This window comes from Tachysurus vachellii, chromosome 20 (genome assembly GCF_030014155.1).
Source record: "Tachysurus vachellii isolate PV-2020 chromosome 20, HZAU_Pvac_v1, whole genome shotgun sequence".
Taxonomy (NCBI): Eukaryota; Metazoa; Chordata; class Actinopteri; order Siluriformes; family Bagridae; genus Tachysurus; species Tachysurus vachellii.
In genome coordinates this window covers 20,480,098-20,498,477 of record NC_083479.1, presented here as the reverse complement: position 1 = coordinate 20,498,477, position 18,380 = coordinate 20,480,098, and the positions used below count along the sequence as shown (strand labels likewise).

Here is an 18,380-nt window from a genome sequence, read left to right as displayed (position 1 = left end):
ATCTGTCTTGTATTTTATTGTACCGTTTCTTGTCTCTTGCACTTTATATTAATGTATTAATTATTTTAGTCCTGTGATGTATTACTGTATGTAGCTCTGTGTCTTTAGGTAGCACCAAGATCCTGGAGAACGTGAAGAACATGGTTTCATCATCTGTATATGATCAAAATGACACGGACGAAATCCTGAGCTCGGTGTAATCGCCTGCGTGTCTTACGTTCACGGTTTTAAAGGATTTAATGCGCCAGATTTGACGGATTTGTAATCTGTGACGAGTTTACTAAAGTACTAACCACTGCACCAGGAACATCCTAAAAGCCCTGATGTTTCGGAGATGTTCTGACCCAGTTGTCTAACCTTCACTGGTCACTTCCTGCCTAATATACATACCAGTCCCTGACCTGTCAGTGGTTTTAATGTTACGGCCGATCGTTATCATGTGATAGCAGTTATATGTATAGAAAGTGAGCCAGGAGTCAGATAAGACAGAAATAACTCTTAATGTAAACCGTGAGCATGAACGTGAGAAGGAGAAGAACGTGAGCAAGGGATGAGATCAAAGCCGAGCCGTACTCTGCAGTGCAGGAGCGAAGGCCGGCTGCGGAGCGAACAGAGCGCTCACTTCTGCACACACTCCGGGGTAGAAATACTGAGTAGCACAACTCTGAGCCCAGAGAGGACCGCATGTCTGAAACACACACACACACACACACACACACACACACACACACGTAACTAATCTGTCCGCTAAATAAAGACCACATTGTACAGTTCATGTGCTGCTGCATTCCAGCTGCATATTTACCATAAATCCGTTGTTTTTGGTGGTTCGAATCAGGGTCAGACCCAGACTCATGTTAACGTTGATGTTCTGCACGTTTTTTATGTCGATGTCTTCTGAAAAACAGAAAGAAAAACAAACGAGTAGTTAAACGAATGGCATGTGGCATAAATAGATCACAGTCACCATCCGTTACAGATCACAGCATCCGGCCGCCGAGTGGACGAATGTTCTTTGTTAACTGTAAAGCAGGATGCCATCATTACGACATTCTGACCCCGCACTTCAATTCTTAATGCTTTCCTGCTGTAACACACACACACACACACACACACACACACACACTTTTTATGGAAAGATTGAGCTGCAGAGCTGAATGTGCTTCTTATATTTGGCAGTTAGATTTCTTATGAATCTGGTGGTTAATTGCATAATGATGTGTGTGTATGTGGGTTATTAATATATATATCATGTGTTAAGAACATGTTTATAACATTATTTTGGCTTTAGACAATATTATAGCTGCCATTTAATTAGTTCAGTGCACTTTAATGCTATACAACCTTTTAATCCTGTATAAATGATGGTAAAGGGTTAGATCTAAGATCATTTGGTATAGAGCCTAAATAATCCTGTTTATCTGCTCCTAAGACGTTTATTGCGTTCTAGTGTGTTATAAAGCCTACAAAATACTGTATAAATACTCATAAGCAGTTCATTGTGTTATAATGGGTTATAGAGCCTACAGAATCCTGTATAAATACTCATAAGCAGTTCATTGTGTTATAATGGGTTATAGAGCCTACAAAATCCTGTATAAATACTCATAAGCAGTTCATTGTGTTATAATGTGTTATAGAGCCTATAAAATACTGTATAAATACTCATAAGCAGTTCATTGTGTTATAATGTGTTATAGAGCCTACAAAATCCTGTATAAATACCCATAAGCAGTTCATTGTGTTATAATGTGTTATAGAGCCTACGAAATCCTGTATAAATACTCATAAGCAGTTCATTGTGTTATAATGGGTTATAGAGCCTACAAAATATTGTATAAATACTCATAAGCAGTTCATTGTGTTATAATGGGTTATAGAGCCTACAAAATCCTGTATAAATACTCATAAGCAGTTAATTGTGTTATAATGGGTTATAGAGCCTACAAAATCCTGTATAAATACTCATAAGCAGTTCACTGTTTTATAATGTGTTATACTGTAGAGCCTACAAAATCCTGTATAAATACTCATAAGCAGTTCATTGTGTTATAATGTGTTATAGAGCCTACAAAATCCTGTATAAATACTCATAAGCAGTTCATTGTGTTATAATGGGTTATAGAGCCTACAAAATATTGTATAAATACTCATAATCAGTTCATTGTGTTATAATGGGTTATAGAGCCTACAAAATCCTGTATAAATACTCATAAGCAGTTCACTGTTTTATAATGTGTCATACTGTAGAGCCTACAAAATCCTGTATAAATACTCATAAGCAGTTCATTGTGTTATAATGTGTTATAGAGCCTACAAAATCCTGTATAAATACTCATAAGCGGTTCATTGTGTTATAATGTGTTATAGAGCCTACGAAATCCTGTATACTCATAAGCAGGTCATTGTGTTATAATGGGTTATAGAGCCTACAAAATATTGTATAAATACTCATAAGCAGTTCATTGTGTTATAATGGGTTATAGAGCCTACAAAATCCTGTATAAATACTCATAAGCAGTTAATTGTGTTATAATGGGTTATAGAGCCTACAAAATCCTGTATAAATACTCATAAGCAGTTCATTGTGTTATAATGTGTTATAGAGCCTATAAAATACTGTATAAATACTCATAAGCAGTTCATTGTGTTATAATGGGTTATAGAGCCTAGATAACAAAGTCTGTTAGCTAAGTAGCTAAATGTTTGATAATGTGTTAGAAGCTTTTAGATAACATTTTGCAGGCTGCGTAACCACAGTGATTATAAACAAATATTAAAATTGAAAAGCAGAGAAATGATGTATTTATTTGTATAGATTATAATCCAGTAGCGTCCAGTGCTCGGCTCCTCGGGTCTTTCTGCGGTCAGGTCGCCTAAAAATTTGCTTTTTATGGATGTTTTTTAAAATCACGATGATAATGTAGATGTCTGTGGTTTCCTGTTTTATGATTTGTTCAGAAGTAGACCACACCTTTATAAACATCAGCAGGAGTTGCTGTGGAGCTCTGAGCTACGTGATGGTGAGGGTGAGGAACAAAAGATCTTTCCCTCAAAGAACCAACAAAAAAACAACCAAAAAAAAAAAGATTTCCAGGCTTGGCTCAGTATTACGTCACCCGATGGGGCCTCTGAGCTGGAGTAAAACAATACAATGTGAATTTCACAATCAGGAGGGGAAACTCCATCACACACTCACACTCACACACACACACACTCACACACTCACACATACACTCACACACTCACACACTCAGAGCTTTGAGCTGCATTTTAAGTGTAGAAACAGTTTAAAATGGTGTTAATGCTGCTGATACTGCTCTCTAATTATTATTCTGATTATCATTATTATTAGTTGCATCATCAGTAATATATGAATTGCAGTTTATATTATTGGCCTATTTGAATTGCAATAATTTATATTTAATAATCAATGTTTATTAGAAAACTGTGATTAATACTGAATACTTTAATGCCCCAGTTGTTATTATTAACATTATAAATGCACTTGAGTGTAAAGTGAGGTGTTTTAACTTACTCTGTAGGTTGAGTTTATCGCAGGTAGTCGTAGGTCCTGCAATCGCACATTTGTACACATCTCCTTTTCTATTCTGGGGGTAGCCTCTCCAAGGAGCTCCCACTAATAACCTGTAACACCATTAAACACCATTACACATCATTACACACCATTATATACCATTACACACCAATACACACCATTATATACCATTACACACCATTATATACTATTACACACCATTATATACCATTACACATCAATACACACCATTACAGTATATACCATTACACACCAATACACACAATTATATACCATTAAACACCATCAAACATCATTACACACCATTACATATATACCATTAAACACCATTACACACCATTAATCAACATTACACACCATCAAACAACATTACACACCATTATATACCATTACACACCATTAATCAACAATACACACCATTGAACAACATTACACACCACTATATACCATTACACACTATTAACCACCATTTCATTCCATTACACACCACTGTATACCAGTACAAACCATTAACCACCATTACACACCATTATATACCATTACACACCATCAAACCATTAAACACATTACACATTACTATACACCAGTACCACCAATCTCATGAGGACATCCTGTGTGTGTGTGTGTGTGTGTGTGTGTGTATCAGCAAGTTGGTTACTTTAATCTGATATCGTACTACTGTCCTCCTAAGAATCTTGTATCTGATGTTTACAGTAATTGAAGGATTGTAAGCTAGTGATTAAAAAAGGCCTTACCACACACACACAGACACACACACACACTCTGTTCAGAGATCTTCACTGGATTGGAATGTATAAAAACAACCTGCAACCTGTAATGACCTGTGTGTGTGTGGGGGTGTGTGTGTAAAAGGCCTTTTTTAATTATAGCTTTGAGCTTAGAGACATTTATCTGGTCCACATGAGCAAAAGAAGCAGATTTTATTAACTTTCATGCAAACAAACAAAAAACAAACAAATTAGTAAACAAACAAATAAATAAATATACAAAATGAATGTGAAGGTGTGTGTTTGTCTAAACAAACAAACAAACAAACAAACAAACAAACAGCTCCAAAATTTCCTTCTGTATAGTGAGGAGAAGATTAAACACAGTCAACAAATATTCATTATTGAAAAAGGTGTGTGTGTGTGCGGTGTGTGTGTGTGTATAAATAAACACTGCACTGCTGCATCATCTTTTTAGAAGCTGTGCAGCAGAGCTGAACTAGTGAGACAATAACATAGGTGCAGATGTGTATGTGTGTGTGTGTGTGGGTGTGTGTGGTGGGGGGGTGTGGGGGTGTGTGTAAAAGGCCTTTTTTAATAATAGCTTTGAGCTTAGAGACATTTATCTGGTCCACATGAGCAAAAGAAGCAGATTTTATTAACTTTCATGCAAACAAACAAAAAACAAACATTGACATGAACAATTACACCATCACCTTGTTCTCATCAGTCCAAAGAATATTGCTCCAGATCGTTTGTGGTCTGTTGCAGATAGACATTTGCAAAGTTCTGCTTCCACATTCTCTCAGTGGACAAGCGACTTTTTTCCTCTAAGTCGTACTTGTTCTATCTTCTTCTGATCGTCCCGTCAGGAAGATTGAATGTTCTTCCAGAGGCTTGAGGGTCCCGTGACACAGCGGCACACTCGCTCCTGAGCAGCTCTTGAAGGCTCTAAATTTTTCTCATGGTAGGTTGACGAATTTGGCGACGGACTTATAACCATTTCCCAGAGTGATGAACAGAAAACATTGCTTCTCTGAGGTCACTTCCTCCTACACTATTTACTCTCCTGATGATTCAGAAACTTCTTTTCTACTTAGTTTTTACCAACGAGTTTCTGAATGTTGGTGTCAGAGTAGATAAACACAAAGGTACATAAAGGTTCAGAGATTTCTTTCCTACATGTCCACAGGATTTCACAGGAAACGTTGTTATTTTATAACATTTTAAGATAAAAACGTTTTAGATTCAGGACAAAACCAACAGAATATCACTAAATACACTCACTACGTAGGGTGTAACATAATAGTTATAAAACGTATCAGCTACAGTTATTAACTTTGTTAGATCAAAGTCCGCTAGGATTCTTTATCAGTGTTTATGTTCTGTTGAGGGCCGGGATGTGTATTGTGTAGCTGCTGGTACAGACTGGTTCCTGCTCTGGGCCTCTACATGCTGTGTGTGTGTGTGTGTCTGTGTGTGTGTGTGTGTGGTATGTGTGCGTCAGAGTTACACTCAGCTTATTCAAAAGAACAACATCATCAGCTCCAGCCAATGAAGAAACAGGATGTGACTCTCTCTCCTTAATAAACAGTCGGAGGTGAGATTGTTGCATCATTGCTAGGAAGTGGTCTGAAATTTTACTGAGGCCAGACGGTGGGGTTATAAACAGCCAGGCTTCTCAAGATGACTCTGAATAACAGACTATTTTCAGTAAAGATAAACCAGGAAGTTCCATAAATGGAGGTTGAAGTCACAACCACATGTAGAGGTGACTCTTATATAAGGACTATATATATATATATATATATATATATATATATATATATATATATATATATATATATATATATATATATATATATATTATTATTTTTTTTAATATAATATTAATATTTACAAAAACAACAAATGTCCTGTATTATGTTCCTCTGTAACTGCTGGTTTATTGTAAACGACTCAACAGGAAACAGTATGAAAGATTCAATTACATTTACATTATTCAGTTTTTATTTCATTGTACACTCAAAGGTGTTTATGGAGAAAATCAAGTTCTATTGTATGTGCAAGGAGGTGTGGCCCCTGTGTCAGTCACAGGGACGGAGGTGTGGCCTCTGTGTTAGTCACAGGGACGGAGGTGTGGCCTCTGTGTTAGTCACAGGGACGGAGGCATGGCCCCTGTGTCAGTCACAGGGACGGAGGTGTTAAGGGCCTTGCTCAGGGGCCCAACAGTGGCAGCTTGGTGGACCTGGATTCGAACTCACAACCTTCCAATTGGTAGCCCAATACCTTAACGACTAGGCTACCACATGAACGGAGGTGTGGCCTCTGTGTCAGTCACAGGGACGGAGGTGTGGCCCCTGTGTCAGTCACAGGGACGGAGGAGTGGCCTCTGTGTCAGTTCTAGTAGTCCTAGGGGCAGGGGTGTGGCCTTTTTTTCTGTCACAGGTGTTTTCTGTAGCAGGTTTGTCAGTCCTGAAGAAGGAGGCGTGGCCTCTGTGTCAGTCTGAGCAAAGTAGTAGTAAATTAAACCAACTCTAAACTCTTTTTTTATACACTGAACTTCAAGTTGCCTTGTCGTCAACCTGAACTTTATAAAAATAATCATTAATTTGCGCTTGTAGGTCAGTGTGAAAACTGCCATTGAAAAAACATCAGCCAACATCAGCCAACCAAAATCTACTATTAAAACTTTACTATTAAACTGTAGTTTTACTATTAAAACTACAGTGACACAAAGAAGCCTGGACGTGCAGGGAGGGACGTGCAAGTTTTACTGTTATGAATATTATTTTGCTTATTGTTCCCATTCTGCATGCAAAATCCTCATCCTCTGGCACATTAGGAACTGACAGCACAGCAAGTCATGAGTCTGCATTTGTTTGTGCAGCAAATGAACGGAAGGAACCCGTTTTTCTTCAGATAAGCTCCAGAGAAACCGTGTTCCACAGGGATCTATGGCCTGCGGACACTACACCCCAACACAGGAAGTGCAGGAGGAAGTGCCGCTGTATAGCGTGTGAATGTGCGTGTGTGTGTGTGTGTGTGTGTAGGTGACGTAAAAAAATATCTGTACTGAATTATACAGGCATGCTTTAGAATCTTCAGCAACTAGTTTTTGTTATTAGAGGGCGTGGCCTGTGTTCCACAGTTTTAGTGATGGAGGTGTGGCCTATGTGCCTAACAGTCTTCACTAAGGAGGTGTGGCCTATGTGCCTGTCAGTATTAATGAAGAAGGCTTCTGTCAGTCACAGAAAGAAGGTGTGGCCTCTGTGATTGTTAGTCCTAACTAAGGAGGTGTAGCTTCTTGCCTGTCAGTCTAAATGTAGTGGTTGTGACCTAAGCATCTGTTAGTCCTAGTAAAGGAGAAGTGGCCTAAGCAGCTGTTACTCCTGATTCAGGAGGTGTGAATTCTTGTTTAATAAAGGAGTCATGGCCTGTATATCTGTCAGTCCCAGTGAAGTAGGCGTGGCCTATGTGTCTGTCCGTCTAATGAAGTAGGTGTGGCCTCTGTAACTATTAATCCCAATGAAAAAAACGTGACTCATTTTCTGTCAATCCAAACAAAAGAGGTGTGGTCTATAAGGGCTAATGAAGGGGGTGTGGCTTGTGTATGTGGCAGTGCTAAATTAGGAGGTGTGGTCTTGGTATCTGCTGGTTCCAGTAAAGTGGGTGTTGCTTCTTGAATATAAAATATGTATGATATACAAACATGTTAGTTGTGAATGCAGATGATAAAGTACCAATTCTCCTGAAGGGGTGGAGCATGATGGATTGGGGGCCATCCCTAATTTACATATTCATAGGATCTGTATTTTTTGCCCGATGAAGGCAAAAGAGACAGCATTCAGTCTTACACAAATATGTAATTTACTGTTGAATATAAAACACACACACACACACACACACACACACACACACACTCCTTACCATTTCCCTTGGTGATTGCTGAACTGCTGCACTGTGTATCCAAACTCATCGATTTTTGGGCCCAAGAATATTTTGGCTCCTGATGTTCCCACGTTAAATCCCTGAGAGTGTTCAATACACCAACCTGCACACACACACACAGTTACATGAGACACATGGACACAAAGTGCAAGACTTATCCTGCACACACACAAACACATCACAGAAACTATCCTGTAGAAAGACACACACATTTTACAAGATCTAAAACGCATAAAACAACCTGTCGGTATGCACACACACATTCGCGCACACACACAACATCAGTCTATAAAATAATTCAACTCTACAGTGCATAATCTTTATTCTATAAAGTGCTTTATACAGTGATACCTCGAGATACGAGTGCTTTGACATACGAATTTTTTGAGATACGAGCTGTGATTCGACCACATTTTTGGCTTGAGATACGAGCAAATTTTTGAGATATGAGCATCCGAGCCGCCGCCGCTGAAACAAAGCTCCCCAACAACCACGTGTGCCCTGTTTCACCCACCTAAGCTTCCCGCGTCTCACTCGGTTAAAGACGCCTTTCCACTGCACACGACAAACGACGGCCGATAAACAGGAAGTCATTCATTTCCTATGGAGAGTCGCAAAGGCGCTGCGTGAGGTGCCGACCGTCTGTGGATCTGTAATGTTCGGATCCGTTTTAAGCATTGGATCCGTTAAAAAATCTGAACTTGTGCGACTACACCGCATCTGATATGCAGACCGAACAGGTTTTTATTAAAACGACCGGCAGATGTTAGTGAGGAAAGAGTGACAAAAAAGGCAAAAACAAGTGAAGAGAAAAGCGATGAAGAAAATTAAGCAAAATTAATGTAAAGAAAACAGAAATTGTAGCAATTAAGTTCTGTTAAGTTAAGAGAAATCAAGCATCGCGTTAGTTCTGGCAGGCCACGTCGTCAAGCGTGCATCAGCTGTTAATCAGCGGTCCACGACGCGCACCAATCCGGTTACGACATCCATATTACCCGACCATTTAAATTCCCATTCATCGAGCCGCTTTCTAGCGCTTCGCTGCTGCTGCAATTTAAACTCCCTCCTACAACCCCGACTCCACCGTGCCGGAACCTGTGTTCGTTGTACCAGTTTATGTTATAAATCTCCACATATTTTTCTCTCTCTCTCTCCCTCTCTCTCTAATTATTTAATTATTTATTTATCCATTTATTATTTTCCTTTCCTATTTTTAACTCTATACATGATTAATGGTTCTGTTATACGGGGGTCTATTCTATTTTCTAGTTGCTGCTCTCCGCGCTCTAAATGAAGTTTAGTTAAGTTCCATTTAAGTGTAAAGTAGAATTAAGAGTGTATAGTAGCGAGTAAGTGAACGAAAGTGAAAGTGTAATTCCTCCTAACTCCTCCTCCTGTTTACACCTCCCTCAATCTTCCGTAACTCTTTTATTACTGTATGTTTTTATACAATATTTGCCATTTATAAATACAGGTACTGAACATTTTTCATATTCAGAACACAAACAAAACAACTGGAGTGGAATTTTGCGAGCTGGAACGGATTAATGGGATTTCAATTCATTTAAACGGGGAAAATTGCTTTGAGATACGAGCGATTTGAGATACGAGCAAAGTCACGGAACCAATTAAACTCGTATCTCGAGGTATCACTGTAATTATTTTATACAGGTTTTTCTTCACACATATTTTCAGATTTATCACGTAACATAAAAGCCTCATTGAGCATGTGATGACTTTTGTCCCTCATATGTTCCACACTTTTTATAGTTTGGACTGAATTCTGCATCACTCTTCAGTCTCTCTCCTCATAATAAATTCCTCTCGAGCCGCAGTTCTCCTAACAAACATCGCATTCTCCCGAAGATCGCCTCTGAAAACAACACAGGAATAAACACGAGCCACAAAAATGAAACTGTTTACTTTATCGTTCCTCCCGCAGCACTCACGCTTCACTGAGGGACATCGCGTCTGTCTAGACGTCTCTACGATGAAGAGAGAATTTAAACAATTCCTTGGAAGATAAAACAGGAAGTTTGGAAATCCCAACACGGTTACGAATGCGCGTGGACGTGCTGTGTCGGAAAAATGGAATCGTAAGGATTACACACACACACACGTATGTCTATATTTAAAAACAACCATTTTTTTCTGTATTTAAAAACCTACATTACATTGTGTAGTGCGGCTCCTCATAACCCTGTGAACACCATCCCCACCGTGAAGCATGGTGGCGGTAGCATCATCTTTAGCACTGTGCCAATCACAGCATCTTCTCCTACTCTTTTAATATAAAAGCTATTTTTTTGTTTTTTTAATGAGATTATAGTCATAAACAGTGTTATTATAAATAAAAGAAAAAGATCCTCTATTACTTGTTGGAGCAAAACTAAAGAATGGCAGACATCGAGCATGTCCTGGCTAATCCAGTTCATTTGAGGGGAAAGGAAAATAAAATCATCCCTTTATCACCTTCCACACAAATCACATATCACAGATTATAGGAAGCCTTCAGAGACATTCCACACATCCAGCAACATGTTGACGTCTGACAGGTTTGATCCTGTCCTTGTGTCCTCATAAAGTAAAGTAAAGTTGATGTGAAAGCTTAAAGTGAAGTAAAAGTAGTTTACAGGAAGGAGAATTAAGCTCAGGAAAGCAGGAGCACAAACCAAATGTTCAGTACTGAGGTTTAAATTCAGCTTCAAGAAGTTTTTTGATAGTTTTTTAGGGGCTCCTGAGTGACGCAACAGAACTTTAATCCCATCATGAAGAGATCATGTAGATGTAAATCCCTAAGTCCTCCTCACACCAGGCATTAACAAGCATCCTGGATCATATATGTCCGAGGTCGGATTTGTCTCTCTCTCAGTTCTTGTAGGTCTCAAGTCATTACTAATATATTAGAGATTAACTTTATATAACGTTCTAGATTTAGGTCCAGATGCATAGGTTTAGGTCCTGATGCATAGGTTTAGGTCCAGATGCATAGGTTTAGGTCCAGATGCATAGGTTTAAATCCAGATGCATAGGCCACACCTCCTTCATTAAAGCTGACAAGAAGTCACAACTCTTTAATATAGACAAACAGATACAAAGGCCACGCCCCTTTACTAGGACTGATGGATACAAAGGCCACGCCTCTTTTACTAGGACTGACAGATACAAAGGCCACGCCTCTTTTACAAGGAATTACAGATGCTTAGGCCACGCCTCCTTTGCTAGGACTGACAGACTAGAAGCCACACCTGCGATCCTGTGTGAAGCACCGTGACAGAAAGGTGTGCGATTAAGTTACACACTTATATGACGTATAGAATATAAAACTGAAATCTTTGATACGTTCGGGTTTTTATCGACTGATGAGGAAATGAATGTGATGTCACTGGAAATGAAGTCATCAGTGTCCTGATGTGTAGAAAGTGTCCCAACTCTTGATATCCAAGATATTGTCGCTGTCGGGCGGAAACCTCGTATGTCCAAATTTGGTCAATTTCATATTTTTTCACATATCGATGCTATTGGTCAGTCCCCACGTGGGTCTGTTATTTTTACAAGTTATTGACCAATCTAAAGTCTTGAAAATAGCTTGAGCACAAATCTCATAACTCCATTGGACACTTCAACTGTCCACCTCTTCCTCACGCCGCGGGAGAGCTTCACGGCATATTTCTCCTCAAGAAGCGTCGCAACGAATCAACACGTCTTCTGAGGTAAATGTCTTCAAAACACTGGGCTCAAAGAAAAAAAAATCTTGACCCCCGCTAGTTCTGGTGCTCGTCTGAGGACAGGAATTTAGCGCAAGACAATCCACTGCAACGCGGACTAACCCCGGAAAGGGCGTGTACTTTCTCTCCACGGCCAATCATATCAGCAGGAGACGTAAACTCATGTAGGCGTATCGGCTGTGTATAAATAAATATTAACATGTCCTTAAGACTCCCTGGTTGGTTGCTGTCTTATGATAAAGAAGAGCTGGTGGGAATTCACCAAGACCAAATAGGGGAGAAAATGTGAACACACACACACACACACACACACACACACACACACAGAAATAAGCAGGAGGGTGTAGAACAGGTAAGATGTTTTCAGGACTATAGAGCACTAGAGCTTGTGATGAACCTTATAAGCTGAAGTACAGGATGTGATGTCGCTGTTCCTAGGGTGGATCAGTAATCGTTTAGAAACAAACGTAGCCTCTTTTCCTGTGACTGGTAGCATTTCTTTCTGACAGGATGTTAAAATTGAACCACGCTGTTGTTCAGTTGTAGGATGATCCCTCAGGCCAGGAACCAGCACGAAATTTCAGAAAAGTATCAAGGCAAAGCAGAGCGCAGAGATACCGGAGAGCCGGATACTACACCAACAAGTTCACGATCTGGAGCAGTCATTTCTCTCAACGTCTATGAAAGGCAGCATTGTTACACAAGCTATCAACAAACCACATCAGAGTCAACAGACTTAAAACCAGAGATCAGTAGATCAGCCGTGTGCCGCGTCCGCAACATCATCAGAGAGAAGATCCTCCATCCTTTAAGTAAAGAAAATATCGGTACACATCCGAACTACACCAAGCTTTAATGAACGATACACGTCCACATCGAGTTTAGGTAAAGTTCAGTAAAACTTTCTTATGTTCTTCTTCTTCAAAACATCACGGAAGACATTCTGATGATTTATCAGCTTTCGACATCTTTACATTTAAACACTAACAGATTATTGTCTTGAACAGTAACGATTCGCTTGTCTGTATTACACACGAATATTCTCAGCTTTCAGAATCACACCACAGCCTGTGGGTTTTGCAGAGGAAGAAAAAATCACGTGAGAAAGATGAACAAAAAAAAAACGGCCAAGAACGATAGATATGGCTGTTAAACAAAGAGACCCTTAAACACAGAAGAAGAGAAAGACAGAGAGAGACAGACAGAGAGAAATAGAGAGAGAGAGGCAGACAGAGAGAAAGAGAGAGACAGACAGAGAGATACAGACAGACAGAGAGAGAGAGAGAGAGAGAGAGAGAGAGAGAGAGAGAGAGAGAGAGAGAGAGAGAGAGAGAGAGAGAGAGAGAGAGAGAGAGAGAGAGATGAGAGCTGAGATGAAATTCAAAATATAAGAGAGGGGAATGTAATGGAAGGGTCAGGCATGGGGTCAAATAGACAGAAAGAGAGACAGAAAGAGATACAGAGAGAGAGAGAGAGAGAGAGAGAGAGAGAGAGAGAGAGAGAGAGAGAGAGAGAGGCAGACAGAGAGAGGCAGACAGAGAGAAAGAGAGAGACAGAGAGAGACAGACAGAGAGAAAGAGAGAGAGAGACAGACAGAGAGATACAGACAGACAGAGAGAGAGAGAGAGAGAGAGAGAGAGAGAGAGAGAGAGAGAGAGAGAGAGAGAGAGAGAGAGAGAGAGATGAGAGCTGAGATGAAATTCAAAATATAAGAGAGGGGAATGTAATGGAAGGGTCAGGCATGGGGTCATATAGACAGAAAGAGAGACAGAAAGAGATACAGAGAGAGGGAGAGAGAGAGAGAGAGAGAGAGAGAGAGAGAGAGAGAGAGAGAGAGAGAGAGAGAGAGACAGAGACAGAGACAGAGAGAGAGATCAGTTAGTTCAGTGCTGTTCATTCTGTTCCAATACAGTTCCAGTTCACTGGCTGCTTTATGGCCATAAGCCGACTAACCCACTTTAGAGCAGAAGTCTGGACCTTTTACAGCCACCACATGTTTGAGTACACAAACACCAGGGCATATGTTTGTGTCCCCCCTATATTATTTTATCAGTTTGTTTGATAACAAATGAGCAGTGAGGTGATATGTTAGGGATATGACCCTCTGTGTCCTGCTGCGATGATGAGTTCCTCTTTATGAGTGAAGAGTTTGAAGAGTTCCTCTTAAGATGAAGTGTTTCCTCGTACAGTACAGAGAACATCATTATAATATAATAAGGAACATCTGCTAAACAAGTCATTCTCTCACAAGTCTCTCATTCTACAAGCTTGTCATGTTAACAAGTTCATGCCTCCCATCAATGATGACCATTTTTCCCCAATGACCAATAATCCTGCACCATTCACCAACCTCCAGTCACTGATTCATACAAAATAGATTAAAAAGTCAATATATAACCATTTTCTTTGGTGTGTGTTGCCCAACTCAGCTGCCTCAGGTCTTAATAGAAATAATAACATTTAATAACTAACCAACTAAACAAATATAAATAAATAAATAAATAAATTGTGGTGCTGTGAGCAAAGGGAATTTTTTTTTTATTATTTTTGGCCAGACAAACTTCCGCCCTCTTACAACATGATTTGTTATGGAAACGATTGTGATAACACAATTAATTTCACATTAGTTTGTGATATATATATATATATACATACTACTTTTCCTATCTCTGCATGACCAACAGTACCCCACAGTTTCTCAGTTTAGCGCGAGTCCAAATGTTAATGACTTTAGGGCGTGTCAAAGTTACTGAACATAAAGTGTGTACATAATAAAGTGTGTCTGACACCGACATACAGGTACTTTACAAACGCTTATTTTTGTATGATAAAGAGTTTAATAGGATTGAATTTGATCAATTCGTGAGAAATAAAACAGACATGACAGGCATCTTTTATACATTTTATATATATATATATATATATATATATATATATATATATATATATATATATATACACTTCTAAATTACTATTAAACTGTTGAAACACACACAGAGTACACCTCTGTCTGCACGCGTGCGACTGCACACACACATGTATATAAATATATATATATCAGATTTCTAATAGTATGAAACACACAAACACACACAAACACAGACACACACATATTACCATGTATTATGGTAATAGACGTCACAAGTGGGCTATATATATATATATATATATATATATATATATATATATATATATATATATATATACACACACACATTTCCAGATTTCTACTATTATGAAACACACACACACACCTCTGTCTGCACGCGCGCGACTGCACACATTCATTATCCTAAGCACAGGTGGATAAACCACCTTTTAATCTAAACCCTGTCACGTGCACATATTCCAGTGTAAGACCTGGGTCTTTTGTCTGGAATGTTGTGTGGTATAAAACCATGCAGTGTTAATGCACTAACACTCACCCTGTAAGATGAGCAGCAGCGGCAGCAGCGCGCGCTTCTTCAGCTCCATGTTGACGCTCAGGAGTCCCGCTAACTTTTCTCCCGCAGGCGCTCGAGGAGGCTTTATGAATAATTAATGACCGTAGGTGGATTCAGCCAATCACAAACCGATGAAACGGCTGTGGCTTCAGCCAATCACAACAATTTATCCACTCGCGACTTTGTGCGCTCACAAAAATTATATTGTGGCAGGGTTGCCAGATTGTCTGGCGTCGATCCGACTAATGCAAATGTTCTCCGGCTGAATTTGCATAAATTGAATGAATAAAAAGTTGATTTTAATCATTTTTAAAAAGCAAACAAACAAACAAACAAACAAACAAACTAAGAACCAGCCAATGATAATCTGATTATATAGATCTAAATATATTATATCATGGGAAAGAAATTAAAATGTGAACATATAAAAACAGATTTTATTGTATAAAAGATTCATGTATGGTGTATTGTTATTAAAATAAGTTAAACAAACAAATAAATATATATCACGCTTTACAGTCTCTTAGTAATTATAATTAAAAGATAATAACAGCATAACTAAATACGATGTAATCATCATTATAGAGGTTAGAATAACAAAACCAACCAAATAAACAATAAAAAAAAATCATAATTAATTAGATAAATAAGTATAAATAGCGCCTGGTGTTGTGGATCAATCATTTAACGTCAGTTATTTATTTTCATAGCTTTAATATATTACTCATTATCATAGAAATACGTCAGTTAAAAACACTAACAACTCTATATGCTTGTAACATAACTTGATGTATAAAGAACAAAGTGGAGGGGTAAAAAAACCGTACAATCTGGCAACCGTGTTGGCAGGATCGTGTCGTGACGTCACAAGTGGGCTAGAACTTCCAACAAACAGAGAGAGTTTCCATGTATGGGATTGAGACTCCTGTGGGAGTTTCTTGTAATTCCTGACTCTCTTTATCTCTTCACCTGATTCACTTGAACAGCTCAGTTACAGCTGCCTTAGTGTCCAGTGATTCACAAGCTTTTGACACCATTGGCTGATCCTGATCATGTGTGTTTAACTGTAAGAGTCTGTAATAAGTTGACTCAGAAACTTGCAGATCTGAATCTGAGATTAAAGGATGTGGTTAGTCAGAGGAGACTCGGTTACTGGTCCCACCCAAAGCTACCGATTTTGTTCATTAAAGAAGGTTGTGGGTTTTTTTTCTCTTCTGTTTAATGATGTGGATCCTTAGTGACAGTTAGTTCCTGTTCTCACTTTTAGCACTCATAACATCTATAAATGTAATTTCCTCACCACTTTCTCTTTTTCTTTCTCTTATTCTTAATAAATAAATAAATAACCCTACAGCTTGTCAATTTACAGAGAAACTGCACAGAAGAATAAACTCCTCTGAAGATACTGAGGATGTCGAGAAGCTTAAAGTTACTCTCCAGCGTGACATCTGAGACTTCTTAAATGCTCATGTCATATAAGCATCTACACCAAAAGCAGTAGAGGCTCTGGGTTACTGATCAGAAGGTCCATACATTATATAGGATTATAAATTAAAGCTGCAGTATGTAACCTTCTTTGTGTAATGCTACAAAATGTTAATCAATGATACAATTCCTCTAAATCCCACAAAGCCAAAAACACATACTGCTGCTTTATATACTCCAAGTCAACAATCAGCACAATATTCTGTTTACATGTACTGATCAGAAGGTCAGGGGTTCAAGCCCCAGCACTGCCCCGTTACCACTGTTGGGTCCCTGAGCAAGGCCCCTAACCCTCTCCGCTCTGGGCCTCTGTATCATAGCTGAGACCCTGTGACCTGACCCATGAAAATAAAAAGATTTCACTGTGCTGTTATATATAAGACCTCTTTTTTACTTCAACCGGGGAATGAGCCGTTACCATAGAGACGATTCGAAATTGGGTTTATCATGGTCCTGTGAACCTGGAGGTGGATCTTTTCAGGAGTACACACACACACACACACACATACACACACACACAGGTCTGTACACACCTAACCAGAAGCAGATTGTAAAGGCAGTACAAGCATCACGTCTGAACATGGACAGCTTTAGATCTACATATCCACATATGGTGCTGGAGTGTGTGATAGGGCCCGGAGATGAGGAACGTACTTTCAACAGAATTATTCAGTAACCACACGGTGGAGGCATGGCCAGGAGCACAAGCTTACTCCACAAAACATCCTCAAAATGTCTTCAACATTAAAGCAACAACCAGCCATGCTGTTCGCATATACAGTATGTTTTTCTGTTCTCAGCTTGACCACTGAATTGCACTTCTCACAGTTCTTCCTAACGCTAAAATCAACAAACTAGAAATTGTCTTAATGTTTTAGCACAAGATCATCTACTGCTTTTTTACATTCCATGGCTAAAATGTAAAAAGAATTAAAGCAGCGTTTTGTTTTATTGCACCACAGATTTGTCTATTTCTGTTTTCAAGAATTTGATCTAGCGTTTATTAAACTTTCAGGTTGCGGTTTACGTTATTTGCTCAATGCTAATATTTAATTTTATAAACATTATCTGAACATCTTCTTCTTCTTTTTCTTCTTCTACTTCTTCTTCTTCTTATTATTATTATTAATATTTAAAGCTACAATATACAACTTTTTTTTAGTCAAAATGAAATGTGTAACCAGGGTAAACTCATCCTCCTTTCTCAATGTTTAGGGACTATATATATATATATATATATATATATATATATATATATATATATATATATATATATTTTTTTTTTTTTGGGCTCTTAGTGATACATATGCTATTTTAGAGCTGCAGTATGTAACCTTTTATAATTTATTTAAATGAGAGGTATATTCAGGGATGATCTAGATCTTTTGGGGGCCTCTATATCCTTCTTTAAAGCTGCAGAATGTAAACATTTGTTTTAGTTCAGGCGTCAGAGATCTGTGAGTCTTGTGTGTGGAATTTAAAGAAA

At 38.7% G+C, this 18,380-nt stretch overlaps 1 protein-coding gene across 2 annotated transcripts in view; it reads right to left on the bottom strand.

Moving 5' to 3' along the window:
• The window catches only part of itga2.2 (integrin, alpha 2 (CD49B, alpha 2 subunit of VLA-2 receptor), tandem duplicate 2), a 33,683-nt gene extending 18,157 nt beyond the window's left edge, over nucleotides 1-15,526 (bottom strand). Inside the window, exons 1-5 of one of the 2 annotated variants that reach the window (XM_060895416.1) lie at nucleotides 15,392-15,526; nucleotides 8,218-8,341; nucleotides 3,539-3,648; nucleotides 806-897; nucleotides 574-688 (exon numbers count right to left, since the gene is read on the bottom strand). In XM_060895416.1, the coding sequence (XP_060751399.1) occupies nucleotides 574-688; nucleotides 806-897; nucleotides 3,539-3,648; nucleotides 8,218-8,341; nucleotides 15,392-15,440 (490 nt within the window). In that variant the 5' untranslated portion in view covers nucleotides 15,441-15,526. The remainder of the gene's footprint in view (nucleotides 1-573; nucleotides 689-805; nucleotides 898-3,538; nucleotides 3,649-8,217; nucleotides 8,342-15,391) is intronic. The other variant, XM_060895417.1, reaches the window with a different exon arrangement.
• Between the last annotated feature and the right edge of the window lie 2,854 nt (nucleotides 15,527-18,380).